We start from the raw sequence: 14,903 nt of genomic DNA on the forward strand, positions 1-14,903 counted from the left end.
TCTTTGTATCTAATTTGTTCTTAGTGGCTAGGACCTCTAAGGAGAGAGCTGTAAAAACCTTTGGACATTCAGCCCTGGGGGGTGGGGGTGTTAGATAGTAGGGTGACTGGAGGACGGAGCTGGCAGAGAAGATTGTAGGGTCAGTGGGAGGGGAGTCTCTTTCATATCATGAGAAGAAATCAGGTTCATTAGCATGTCAAATGGTAGCAAGGAGATGGTTTTAAGTAAAGGCCTTGGTTTATCTGTCCTTGATTCAGCTGCCCAGGAAGTACATGTGTATATACCAAAGAAAGGAAAAGACTGTGTATTAAATCTCAAATGCACACACACCAAAAACCTAATGATGTCGACCTCTTGACCACTTCTACCATCCCTACCAATGTTAGTCCACCTCAAATACACTCCAAGCACTTTGCATGGTTCTAGGATATTAGTTATAGATGTATATAGAAAAAGCAATGATTCCTTCTGTCTTTAGGGGTCAACATGATGCCTTCACAGAGTCCCGTTCAGAATTTTAAATGTCGCATAGGAAAGCAGATACCACATATATAGAAGGAATGCAGGTATTGAATAGTTAGCCTCTGGGAAATAAAGTAAAGTGAATGAAGGATGTTGGTAGAATGTTTGACACAGGATGAAGATTAGCCTGGAGTTAGTACTCAGGAATCCCACCTTGCAGGAAAAAGAGGTAAGGGGCCTGGCCCATGATAGTTGTTTGCTGCTATTATTATTATTAGAGACCAGATTATTACATGGCACTGTCAGGTGCTTTATATCGCTTTGAGACTTTACTCTTTTGAGAATGTGGAATGACATGCTGAGTTTGGATTTTTGGTGGGCATGTGTATGTGGCGTGTGGGCAGAGATTTAGGTTAGTGACTGTTGCGGTAATTTAATCAAGAGATATAATGAGGGTATGGAACATGGTAAAGGCAGTGAAGATGGAGGAGCATATTGGTCAGATTAAACACCAGAGCAAAATACCACAGACTGAATGGTTTAAACAACAGAAATTTCTCACAGTTGTGGAGGCTGGAAAACCAACATGAAATTGGGGGCTGGCTGTTTCCTGTGAGGTTGTCTTCCTGGCTTCTTCCTTTGGCCCCACAGTGGGGGCGGGGATTGGGGTGGGGTGGGGTGGGGTGGGGTGGGGAGTGAAAGAGAGCTCTCTGGTGTCTCCTAGAGGAAACTAGTTCTTTCCTATGACTTCATTTAACCTTAATTACTTCATGGGAAGCTCTGTCTCTAGATGCAGTCTTGTTGAAGGTTAGGGCTTCAACATATGGATTTTTGGGGGTGGGAGGTGGGGGAGTCACAATTTTGTCCATAGCAAGGAATAAAATTAGTAGCTCACCTACATTCTTGAATGCAGACAAAGGTGAGCATGGGGATCCCTTCTGAGCTTTAGATTTGGGTGGGTGACTAGGTGACCACTGCTGTAGTAGGGGAGGATCCAGAGGATTTTTGGTGTGTGTTCTTGTTCTAAGATTGTGTGAATCCTCTTTAATTATTGACCAATTCATCATCTTTATAATTTCTAAAGGTGGTGATAAATTATACCACTTATTGTACTGTTTTCAGTTGCTATTTCTATTTTGTGATGTGCCAAGGAAAACATCAGCAACATTTGTATCTACAAAATAAGGTGATTTTGCATTTGATGATGAGGTTTAGCTTTCTCTTTTCTTATGTATGTATTTATGTATATACATTTCCTTAGAGGTAGGACAAAGCAGTACCTTATTGTCAAAGCCATTTCCTGCCTTCTCTCTTGTTTGTGTTTTTATTTCTCTGCTCCTGAAGGAAGGCCTGGAAAAAAGGTGCTTTCCCTCTGATGCTCTCTGTACTTGTTGGTCAATGTTTGCGGATATTTTAAAATAGTCAAGGCAATACCTTAAGAGCAATCAGTATGTCATATACGCAGAGTCAGAGTAGTGCCTTTCAAAGAGTTATTTCAAGATGTGGTTTCTGGAAATACTGCATCAAAGCTTGCTCAGAGAAATATACCTTGTTGTGCCTTGTTTTATTACTTGGGTATGGGTTTTATGCATATTATGTACTTTTCCCTTTTTATCAAAGCATAGTATACAGAAATTTGCACATATGCATTTTCATAAACTGAACACACCCATATAACAGCAGAGACGGACTTTGTAAAAAATTTGTGTTGTTTGGGAGGAAAATGAACCTCTCTGAATTTGCTGTGTTCCTCAGAGGAAAATGTGACCTTTAAACTTTGATCTTTTAGTTTTGAATTAGCATACTTCCTGCTATCTAATGCATTTAAGAATAGCTAATTATTCACTAGTCTTATCTTGCACTTTAATATCAGTTGTTTACATATAATGCTGCCTCCTTTTTTGAAATGAAAACTCTTGACCTGAGGTATATATTCTACCTGCTTTTTAAGGTTCTGAAAGAAAGTATAGTGAAACAGAAAGTTGTGTCTATTTAGCTACTGTTATGAAAAATTATCTAAAACTTGGAAATCAAAAGAATGTTTATCAGTAGCTTTCATTTAACAGTTTCAGCCTGTGGATATTTAATTTTAATTATAATTCCTCACATGGTATTTTTTTTTCCTGCCTTATAGAACATTAACCGGTTTTTAAAAAAATCTTACCTAGTTGTTTTATTCTAATATTTTTTGTTTAAAATGCCTGTGTGTGTGTGTGTGTGTGTGTGTATGATATAAGTAAACCTGTTTCACAAATGCTCTTGGAATCAGCCTTACCATCTTACTGGTCCCTCACCAATTAATGAAATGAGTAAAACATTTTACATGTTCCCTTCATATTTGTGAGTATCTTTTTTTTTATCCTGTTTGAAAATCATAGTTTGACACTATCATAACATTTCTGCTTTTTACCTTCATATATAAGGATGCACAAGGCAATGTGCAAAAATTCCAACGCCTTACTTTCTGTTGTGTTTTCAGGGAAGTTTATAATGTAAAATTAGGTTTTAGTAGTTAAAGTATCGTGGACTAGTGATGTAGTTCAGCGGCAGTGTGTGCTTAGCATGCATGAGGTGCTGGATTTGATCCCCAGCACCACCAACTGTATATTAAGATAATTTAATAAATTATTGTTTTTACCCCCCCCCCCCAGGCTTAAGCACATGAAATGGTCATTGTGGAGAAAACAACATTTTAAGAAACTTTTCTGTCACAAGTTGATAGAAGAAAAACCAATAAGAAGAACACCTTCTATTGCGAGATCCTGTTGTGCTGTTTTAAGACTCAGCTTAGTAATGAAGTCACCATTATGTCCTCAGTCAGTGAAGTAAATCTTGACATCAAGGATTTCCTAATGAGCATTAATCTGGAGCAGTATCTCGTACATTTCCTAGAGTTTGGTTTTTATACCGTGAAGGACTGTGCAGCAATAAATGATAGTGTGCTACACAAAATTGGAATATCACCTACAGGGCACCGTAGGAGGATACTTAAACAGTTACAGATAATATTGTCAAAAATGCATGAAATCCCAATATATGCAAATGTTCATAAGACGAAGAATGGAAACAATTCAAAAGATCACCACCACGCTTCCTCTTCTGATCAGAACACCTGCAAAGAACTTTCCAATTCTGGTTGTATTCAGATACCTAGCTCAACACAGTTGGAGACCTTTACAAAAAATCTTGATCAAAATGATGCTAATATGGAAAATAACCAGTCCCTTGAATCAGATGATAAGCTATCTCTTTCTAACCAGGACCTCCCCATTCCAGAAGAACAACACCTGGGTTCCTCTCATGAGTCTTTACTTGGTAATGAAAATATTAAAATAGAATATTTGACTGCAAAAAAGGCAGTTGATCGTACAGTTGAAGAACAACAAGCAGAAAAAGTTGATTTGATATCCGAAAACTTCAGCAACCTTCCTAACACAAAACCTGAATGTCTCTCTTCCTTCGATTGTTCAACCTCAGAAGCAAATTCTGGAAATGGAGCTAATGGTTTATTAGAAAGCTCGCCACCATCACCATTCTTTGAGTTTCAGGGAGAAATGGTTGTGAATGATTTGTATGTTCCCTCATCTCCAGTCTCAGCACCCATGAGAAGTCGTAGCAAGTTGGTTTCAAGACCATCCCGTTCTTTTCTGCTAAGACATCGGCCTGTACCAGAGATCCCAGGGCCAACAAAAGGAATTTCAGGGAGGTAAGATTTCTTGTAAAGAAGCCATAAATATTTAATGTAGGGAAATTTAGTTATTTTAAACAATGATATTTTCACTGTTCCTTCTGAATTTGACTTACTTGCATTTACATATTCATACAGCCTTTATTTTGTCATCTTTTCAAATTTTTTCCCTGCGCCACTTGTATTTTCCAGTGTGTGTTTCCAACTTACAACTACCTGGGACTCTTTAGCTTTCTCCTATTTAATTGGGGGAACATTGCATCCCCTAATTCTACCTGGATCTTCCTTCCCCTACCTTCCCTCCATTGTAATGTTCGCTTAGTGAAGTTCTCATATTTGAATTGCTGACTCTTATCTCTCCAGCAGATTATTTGTTCTCTGGCAGGGAATGTGTCTTTTAATGTTTGTATATCTATTGCCTGGCATGGTGCTTGGCACCAATTAATAATTCAATATACATCTTTTAAACTTTGTAGGAGTCATTGTGCTAGGTGGAAAGAAAGTTAAGAGAAATGAAAGAGCTTGCAGTCTAGTGTGGAAGACAGATGTAATAAGATAACAGTACAGTATGAACCCAGGTCCACAGAGAGCACATCTCTAGAACCCCAAAGAGGGGCCTCAGGTCACCAGTGTCCATCTTGGGGTAACTGAATAGTTTGAGAGAAGCTGATTTTACAGCAGAGAAAGCTTTCATCTGTTTCTCAAAGTTGCACCTAAATTTGTTGTGGTTTACTCCAGCATTGGGGTGGGCTCTTATTTTTTCCACTAAGAGTCAACGCTTCTCACTCTGCTGGGAGGTATGAAGCTATTCAAGTTTGATGGTTACTGCAGTGCTTTACAGACTTCAGGAGTAAGTCCAGGGCTGGCATTCCTGTAAGATTCCCCTTCCCAGCTTGAATCTGTGGCTGCTGCTGATTTTCTTGCCCTGAGGTACCTTTGGCAAGTTGTATTTGCAATAGAAAAGGTAGCAATTTATTATTTGCAAGAGAAAACATGGCAATTTACAACTCTGTTAAATATAAGTATCTCCTATTAGATCACCAACTCTGAGGGCACAGTTCCTAATTAATTTCTCTACCTTGGCATCCCTAATATTAGTAAAGTCTGATGTTTACTAGGAACCAGTAGTTACAGTGCCATTTATTAAACACCTAGGTGCTAGTTTGGGTTGTAATTTTTGACAGGTTAGCCTCATAGCCCTGTAAGGTAGGTAGTATTCTCTGTGGTCTTCCTGTGAGTAACGGACCGAGGTTAATTCTCCTAGGCCCTCCAGGGCATTTAACTGGTGTTTCATTCCACTACATTCTGACTTCTACCTTTTTAATAAATATTTTTAAAAAATTTGACTGCATCTATAAGAATTCAATTATTTCTTAGCATTGTAGAAGTTCACTAATTTTTATACAAGCGTTTAGCTTTAAAATGTTTTGCTAATTTTCAGCAATTAAAGGAAACTGAATGAAAAGTCACAAGTTTTTAAGTGCCAAAAACTTTCTGTATGAAAAAAATCTAATATGAGTACACAAAATAAAACTCTATTTTTGCCCCATTAGAATCTTTGTGAGAGCCAGATGGGAAACATCAGTTAGGAAACATTTAGTTTAAGGTTCAGACATTGAGTGCTGCTTTCCATGAATTTCACAAAGAATCTTTTAATGCTCATTTAAGTGGAGGAGGGGACGCAAACTGCACTCGCATCCTCTGAGGGTCCTGGCTTAGGCTGAGAATTAAATCGACATAAAACAAATTGACAGGGGAAAAAGCTTACAGATTGGTTATCACAAGTAAATAAATTATAAGTTTTACCTAGGACAAAGAGATGAAGACATGAAGAAGGTGTTAGTGAAACCCTGAATAGGACAAAGAATACCAAGATGTGAAAAAAAGTAGCTGAGTTAGCTGGGAGGTTCAAAGGGAAGAAGTTATTTTAACAAGGTCTATACAGGTTTCTTTAAGGCTCCATCATCTCCACTTCTGTCCCTGAGGATAAGAGTTATTCCTTTCCCACGGGAATTTCATCTGCTTTTAAGGAACAATAGCAAAGTCAGAGTGATGTTTTTGCACCTGCTGTTTTTCAACACTTGAATGAAATGACTTTAATTCAAAATAGTGAATATGCTAGAGTGGTGTATCTTTAAGTCCTTCATTTATAAAGGTAGTCTTTGCATCATGTGAAAGGTTATTTATAGCATGACTGTGAGTCTTTAAAAATTAGAATTGAAATAGCATTAAGATTAGTATCACTAATTTGTACTAACTATATAACAGCACCGTTTTCAGTATGATTTTTAGGGCAGATGACCCATTATACCCTTTCTTTGACATGATTATGGTAGTAGATAGAAACTATGCTGTTGTGACTCTCAGATGATAACATGAGCAAGAATATTAAAAGGTTTTTAGACTTCACTGTATTTCCTGTCCTTTTCTACTGTATTATAAATAGCACTTGATTAGCACTATTTTAAAGTGTTGTGGCTCTTTAAATAAAAATGGTTGATAATGGAATCTGAGTTTCTTTTTAGTCAGATAATAACATTCACAAATGACATTTAGTGTATCCCTTGGTATACTAAATAAGAATATTTTTTTTGTGTGGCCAATGTTTTTAACTTAATCACTAATGAAAAACTTCTTGCAACTCTTCAAAGGAATATGATGCTGGACATGTCTTCCCTTCTTTCTCCCTGGTCACTGATCTTTCTTGCCTTCTTCCTCCTGATGTATCTGACATCTAACCTCCCTTCCTCCTTTCTCCTAACTTATCTGACACAATCTCCTAATTTATCTGACATTCTGGTGTACTGCATTGTCTGTACTTGCCTTGACTTGTTGCTGAATTCCTGCCTGCTCTTTTTCTCCCTAGGGTTGGGCCAGGTGGGGACAATGAACCTCAGGAAATCTTTTTAACTCACATCTCCTGGGCCAGAACAGAACCATGCCTGGGGGATCAGCTCCTTCATTATGACCTTTACTTGGAAGTCTCTTAGTCCTTAGGAGTCCTCAAGCAAAAAGCAAGTCCAACTTGCATCTTGCTTTTTCTGGGGGAATTTTGGGCTTATCCTGTGATGCTGCTCAGGAAAATCTTGAGTCAGGAAGGAATAGGCATTTTAAGAAAACTAAAAGAGGTAACTTTCTTCTCCTCTTTCCTGGTTTAATGATTTTTATACCTCTTTAATGCAAATATTTTTACTTGGCAAAGGTTGTAAAGCCTTCTCATTTAGATACAGGGCCTCTGACTAGAGGGAAGGGAAATTAACAAGGCAGAAGTCATGGGAAGGGGGTGATATGCATGCACGGTGGTGCTGTGATGAAGTATATTCCCTATAAAACAGATGAAACCTAAACTTATATTCTCTAGCCTGCCTGGAATTTCTTATGAAAAAAATCTGAATGTAGATAGGAGTGGGGAATGTTGTTATTATAGCATTCAGTATCAAAAATATGCATAAGCGGAAAGTGTAGTAAGCGATTCTTTGTTGCACTGAATATGAAAAATAAAGAAAGCCAGCATGACTTTTTCATGTCAAAAAAAGTTTCATATTTCATGTTTTAGCAGAAAAATGCTTACCAATCCTAACATCCAGTTTATTTTCTTTGAAAAAGCTTTTTTGATTAGCTCTAAGAAAAAAAAAATAGGCTTAATTATTTGCAAAATTTTGACTTGAATATCTGAATAATTGAAATTGAAACAATAGATTTATCATTAGAGGGTTAGGGTGTCTATGCCCGATAAACTTTGTAACTTAAAAAGCCATTTATTTTTACATTATTTTTCATAAATAAAAAGTTCTACCTTATTTGAAAAAAATATTAAGTTGAAACTTTTGCTAGTAGATTAAAAAAAATGTCATACTCTTGTAGACATATGTGTTGAATCTTTCTGTAATGATCATTGGTTTTTATCCTAAGGACAGTTTTTGGAACCTCACAGGTTAAGAATTATCTGTGCCTGGTGAATTTCACAGTGTTGATCTATGCTGTAGTTAACCTACTATCAGGTTTCTTAATTCAGGTTTGTGTATGTTAGGTAGATACTATGAAACCTCAGAAAAGTTTTAAACTGCCATCTATAAAGATTTTTTTAAAAAATTGAACTCTGTGACATGCAGTCTGTTTTAATTGTGATAATTGCATTTTTTAAACATTCTGTGAAATGATTGTCCATATAACGTGCAGCTGATGTGTGTGTGTGTGTGTGTGTGTGTGTGAGAGTGTGATTTCTTTGCCTAGGTAATACGTGAGTGTAGATCATAAAGGGGGATCTCTGTCTGCTGGACATACATAAAAGCAGTTATTCATTACTTACCTTCTTTTTTTAATTCAAGTTCTTTAAACTATTTTAATATGGATATCAAAAAGTTGCCTTTGCCTCCTCTGACACCACTGGGTAGTTAAGCAACATTTATTTTCTCACAGTTCTGAAATCAAGATGCTGACATGGTTGGTTCTGGCCATTGGTTTCTCTCCTAGCTTTCAGAGGGTGGCCTTATTGATTGATCTCTTCTCCTCAATCAATGATTGAGGGATCTTCTCTGATGTCTCTTTGTGCAGGGCCCTTTACTTATGATCTCCTTTAACCTTAATTAATTCGGATAGACCCTATCTCAAAATATAGTCACCTTGGGGTTAGGGCTTCAGCACTTCCATTTTAAGGATACACAATTCTGTCAATAATAATAGTTTTGTTTCCTTGTATAGAATCTTGTTAATTCTCTATTGAAGGCATAGGCGCATTTTTAGGAGAAAAAGTTTGATTTAGGCCTTCAAAACCAATGAAAATAACATGGGGAAAATATTCACCTAACATTTATCAACATTAATATCACTCACAATCATTGGTGTTTTAATTTGGGTTTTATTTTTTTTATATTTTATTATTTGGGTTTTTAAACATTATTTGTATTTGAACATACATTTTAATTTATGGAGAAAACAATTTTTCCCTTTTAATTTGCCCATTTGTTGAAGATCTATAAATCATTTTCTGTCTGTACATTTATACTTTATTTTCCCAAATCATTTGCATATTGTATGGTTTTTGAGCCTATCACCAAGGACATAAACTGTGATATGTTTGCAGTGTTTGGAACATGTCCTCAAGTATTAGCTCGTAGTCTAAACCAAGGGGGATGGAGAAGGGTTGTGACACAGGGTGAAGATGAGGTTACAACTCCTCTTGTGGAGAAAAAGCAGCACCATCTCAGTTCATGCAGTTAAGCTCTAACTGGTTTCCTGGCCAGGGACTGTAGTATGAGTCATCTTTAAGTAATCATTTAAAAATCACATAAAAAATTTTCACATAGAATTATTTATAACATGAGAAATATCAGACATATAGAAGAGTATGCATAATGATATTACCATAAAATAGCATCTAGATATAAAAAGTAATCTTGCCATAGTCGACCCGGACTTTAGTTGATTGAGAAATGATAAATTCAGCTAATTGTTGTGCCTCCTCTGTGCCCGGAAGTGATCAGTATTCTGAAGTTGGTGTTTTATCCTATGTATGTGTATTTTTGTACCTTTACTGCAATGCAATAGCATTGCTCTGGCTGTTTTTGATTTATGAAAGTGATATTCTTTTGCAACTTAGTGTTTCACTTAATATTATTTTTGAGATTTCTTAATGTCAATGCATGTTATGTTATGCATTGATTCTGTGTAGTATTTTATTAAAAGAAAAAAAAGTTTATTCTCCTCCTGCACATGAAAAATTTTCACTATTACCAACGAAGAGTGTACGTTTTGAAGACTTGAAGACAACAAATGCACACAATTAGATTTACCAGTGAAACCAGAGTTTGAGTGAAACTAGCTTTTCTGCTTTTGCTGGCTGGTGGGTCTGTGTAGGCTTCAGGTTTCTGCATCTGAGAAAGCCCGTGTTAGTAATAGGAGTTATCACAGCTGGGGATGCTTGCTGGGGTCAGCTCTGAGGATCTCAACAAGCAAAGCTGGATTCTTCTCCACTATTATCCAGTGGCATGTTGTAGCTCCTGAAGGTGGGCTCTGCCCTCCAGTGTCACAGATACCCCAGAACCTCACTGCCAATTTCTTTCTAGGTCTTCCTCTTGCATATTTGAAGAATGAAATCTATGGACAATAAAAGAAGGCAAGAGTGAAAGGATTAGGACTTATTTTAAATGAGACAAAAGAAGTAGAGAGAGCTCTTGGTAGACAATATGGGACCTAATAGTACATTACCATTTAGGTATGCTAGTCTAGGTGTTAATATTGTTATCAGGTTAAGGCCATTGATCAAAATGTATGTTAAACAGGTATTAAGTACCAAGGCTGTTGGCTTCTTCTGTGAACACCCAATTGTCTGTTTGAACTTTCCCATAACCTCCATTTGGACCCCCCTCAACTCCCATTTTTCATCCCTCAGGACAGACTTGGCTGGAATGTTTGGAATGTTTCCATAGATTATTTTCATGGAGTGGTCTTTACATTTGAAAAAAAAAAATGTAATAGAGACCCATTACCTTGTCTGATCATTTTACTATCTATCCTGTCTTACTCACCAAGAGGACCAACCATTCTTTTCTCTAATTAAAATAATGGTAGGCTTGTTTTTGCTGACTGTTCATGTAACCAAACATAATGGGCTCACTCCTTGGTGAGTGTAAAGCCAGTAAGCACAACCAGAAGTTAAAATGAGTAAGGAAAGTTATTGCTTGTGTGAGCAAGGAGAGCAATAGAAGTAATGCCAAAAGAAGTATCTCTTTAAGCATAAACAAAGACAGCAAGGTGCATTTATTTGGGAAACTCATGCAAATGCATATTGGAAAGACTTATCACATGTAGAGCCTTGGCACCTTCCTAAACATGCTCATTTTTAAGATCATTCTTCTTCATACAACACGTGTTCAAAATGTTGGAAGGGAGTGCCTCCTGGGGACATAATTCAGCATTATAATGAGCAAAGCTCATTCTGAGTTACCTAGAAGAGTGACTCAGCATGACTCCATGATTTTGTCTGATTCCTGGAGGGCCTTATCTTAACAAAAAAATAACTTGAACCACTGTTAGTCATTCAGAGTGGCAGCAGCCCCCAATAATTTCTGCCTGTCAGTTAATATTTACCTTGGATACATACTATCTTATGCTCTTTAGAAGAATTATCTTATTCATCATCTTTATTTTCCTAGGCAGCAGACTTTGTGTTTTCTCCCTTTAATAAATGTGGAAATTAAGTTCATAGCTGTTAGATGACTTTGTAATCATATAAGGTGTGTTTTCTTGTGGCCCAGAGAGTCAGTGAATCTAAAGGCAGTGTGATGGAGAAAGCAACATCTTTATCAGCATCTTAGAAGATGATTGGTTCTTGCCTTTTGATAGTTATCCTTTCCCCTAAAGATGAATTTTTTAAAAGATTTTTTTTTTAAGGGAAAGTATGTGGGTCCCAGATAGGTTGTGCTTCCGTTATCCAGTTTAGCAGTGTTTTCTACAACGTGGGCTGTGTGCACCTCGTCTTGTTCATGTAGCCTGGCAAGAGTTGCAGTCCAGTGGCTGTAAAGATGACCTTAATGATCACGGTTTCTTTGTTGGTTAGAGTGGCTTGTGTCTGGATTTTGTTGTGGTCAGCATTTCTGGCAAGCACCCTTCCAGATGTGACCTTCTGTAACACAGAACTGGGGAGTGCTCACCAAGTGGGGGGTTTGTGCACATTTCCAGCTAACTTTAGTGTGCAGTGAATCTGCAAGACATAGGATACAAAGATAAACTTTTGAGAATTGGGGTAGAGGGCTTGCTTTTGAGTGTGTTCAACTTGATCAAGATCTCAAAAGCATAATGTGAGAAGGGATGTTGAGTTTTTAGTTTTTGCTGTTCAACCATGATTCTTGATTAAATTTAAAAGTTTTTCAGGGTAACTGGTGGGAAAATAGTACAGAAAAAGGCAGTCATAAGATTGATTGCTGGCTTTGTCTCCTGTTAGCTGTGGAACTTGGGCTGGGACAGCATCTCTTCTCTGCTGGTAGGATCAAGATACCTTGCCCAGCTTGTAGGACTGTTACGAGGAAATAATGTGAGATGTGGATGTTTAAAGCTACCAACAAAATGCTTTGGGCACGGAGCATTCATAGATGAAAATATATGTTCATAATGAAAATAGAAATTCATCTTAGTGTTTCCAAAACAGATTTTTCCTTTGTAGAGCCAATTTTTCATCTATAGTAGTTCAAATGAACTTGATTGCTAGATTTGGTAGTAGGTGCATGTTGAGAGTAAATAAAAATCATCACATTTTTAAAAAAAATATATTTTTCTTATGGCAAGCTAAAATGAAAAAGAAATCCCTATAAATACCAAACATTGTTATTTTTAAATAGTTCAAAATGTTTTTTATTTGTGTGTGGGTGGTGTGTATGTATGTACATATATATGATGTATGAGTGTGCCTCAATAAAATTCTGAGACTTGTACCTGATATACTATAAATGCTCAGGAAGAATTAGCAATATTTATTATAAGGTACCAAAGATGTAGGAAATTTGAGTACTGCTCCACTCAAGGGCTCAAATCATTACAAAGTATTAACACAGTATTTGTGTTAGTAGTATATGAAAGTATGGAAACAATTAATAGCTGTATAGAAGTATCAAGAATCTGGAGATATTAAATAGTGAATTTTTTAAAACCCTTTGATGAAATTCTGTGTCTTTCCCTTGCCAAAGGCGGTTTCTATCCTGATTTTAAATGGCAATAACATTCTTGCTTTTGAAGAAAGCTGTGTCTCTTAAAACATTTCCAAATGGTACAGTTTTGCCTATTTTCTGAACTTAAATAAGAATGCAGTCATGTGAGTATTTTTTTAATCCAGTTTCTTTTGCTTAACTTTGACATTTATTTATGTCGTTACCTGTGGTTATAGTTTGTTCATTTTTACTGATGTATAGTGTTTTATTGTATCAATATTCCATGATATCCATTCCTTATTGTTGGCATATAATTCATATTTTCAACATTATTTAGTATTTAGGTATATTTATATATTTATAGATAACATATATATGCACATATATACTAATCAACTTTATTTTGATGTAATATACATAAAATATATTTAAGCATATAGATGGTTGAGTTTTGAACAGCATATATAACCATGTGATCATGATCACAGTCAAACTGTAGAGGACAGTTCCATCAGCCACCACTCTAAGTGAACTCTTTGTGACCATTTCCAGTAAATTCCCTTAATCCTCTGTATCAGGCAGACATTGATCTCAGTGTGTATTAGTTTTGCCTGTTCAAGAATTTCATACAAAAGGAATTACACAGCAGGTATTATTTTAATATCAGGTTTCTTTACTCCACGTGTTTTTTCATTTGAACCCATGTTGTTACATATCAGATTGTTCTTTTTATGGTTGAGTAGTGTTGGTCTGTGTAGATGTCCACAACTTGTTTATCCATTTGGCTTTTTACATGCATTTGGGAGGTTATTTCTGGAGGGTATCTACATACTTGTGGAGTATATACCAAGAAGTGGGATTGCTGTGTCCTAGGACATGCATATCTTCTTTGGTAGAAAAGTCAGAGTAGTAGTTTCTTTTAAAGTAGTTGTATTAATTTGTATTTCCAACAGCAGTATATGTACATTCCTCTTGTTTCATATCCTCAACAACATTTTTTTTTAATTTAAAAAATGTTAGTCATGTAAATAAATGTATAATGGTATTTCATTGTGGTTTAAATTTGCATTTTCAAATGACTAACACAATTGAAAATGTTTTAATATGTCTATTGGCAGTTGGCCATGTTTCCATCTTCTTTGGCATAATGCCTTTGCACTTCTTCACCCATTGGGTTCCTTCTTGGTGGTGGTTTTGAATTGCACTTTATCTTTCCCAGTAATTTTAAAGAGTTATTAGTACACCATGGGTATGAGCTCTTTGTCAAATATATCTTCTCCTCGTCTGCATACTGGTTTTTTTTTTCCCCTTGGTGGTGACTTTTTAATGAATAAAGTTCTTACTTAATAATTTAGTCAAAATTGCCAATTCTTTCCTTTTTAGTTAAAACTATTTGTCTTCAGACACATGAAAACAGTTAACTTTTATCAGCTGGCTTGTTACTCTGGAAATTATAATCCACCTTGAATTGGCTTACACATGGTCTGAGGTAGGAGCAAAATTTCACTTTCTTCTGTATAAAGCAATAATCTACTTATTTACTGCAAAGACTGCTTTTCTCATGGCTTTGTGACATCTTTGTCTTCTAAGTGACCAGGGGTTCTCTTATGGGCTGTTTACTACTTCAGTAGTCTGTTGTTTATCCTTTTTATCAGTAATATAGTGTCTTAATGACTGTAACTTTATAATGAGTCCTAATACCTTAAGAGTATGTCTTACTATCTCCTCATTGTTCTTGGCCCTTTGTTTTTTATATACATTTGGAATCCACTTGTTAAATAACTCTCCCCAGCCCCATTTATTTATTTATTTATTTATGCATGCATGCTTGGGATTGTATCCTATAGATTAATATAGGAGGTTTCATAATATTTAGTCTTTCATTTGCTTCTCTAATTAGATTTTTCTATAACCTAATTATAGATTATTACATGAATGTTTTATACTTTTCTACTTGCACTCTTGAAGATCCTTTCCTACATTTATTCCTAGTTTTAATAGTTTTGTTTTGATTTTGTGGTACTGGGTTCTGAGCACAGGAGTACTCTACCTCTGAGCTACATCACCAGCCCTTTGCTCCAGCTGAGTTGCCCCAGCTAATCTTGAACTTG

General features: G+C 36.2%; 1 protein-coding gene and 1 long non-coding RNA gene across 3 annotated transcripts in view; one reads left to right on the forward strand and one right to left on the reverse strand.

Moving 5' to 3' along the window:
• Window positions 1-3,113: 3,113 nt before the first annotated feature.
• Arap2 (ArfGAP with RhoGAP domain, ankyrin repeat and PH domain 2) overlaps window positions 3,114-14,903 on the forward strand; it is a 185,735-nt gene continuing 173,945 nt past the window's right edge. Inside the window, exon 1 of one of the 2 annotated variants that reach the window (XM_046423700.2) lies at window positions 3,114-4,168. In XM_046423700.2, the coding sequence (XP_046279656.1) occupies window positions 3,270-4,168 (899 nt within the window). In that variant the 5' untranslated portion in view covers window positions 3,114-3,269. The remainder of the gene's footprint in view (window positions 4,169-14,903) is intronic. The other variant, XM_046423699.2, reaches the window with a different exon arrangement.
• The window catches only part of LOC124078690 (uncharacterized), a 62,532-nt gene continuing 56,617 nt past the window's right edge, over window positions 8,989-14,903 (reverse strand). The window contains exon 3 of the long non-coding RNA XR_006847012.2: window positions 8,989-10,246. This is a non-coding gene — a long non-coding RNA (uncharacterized LOC124078690). The remainder of the gene's footprint in view (window positions 10,247-14,903) is intronic.

The sequence above is a fragment of the Marmota monax genome, unplaced genomic scaffold (assembly GCF_021218885.2).
Source record: "Marmota monax isolate L192 unplaced genomic scaffold, Marmota_monax_Labrador192_F-V1.1 WCK01_AAM20220418_F8-fsc00009, whole genome shotgun sequence".
Classification (NCBI taxonomy): Eukaryota; Metazoa; Chordata; class Mammalia; order Rodentia; family Sciuridae; genus Marmota; species Marmota monax.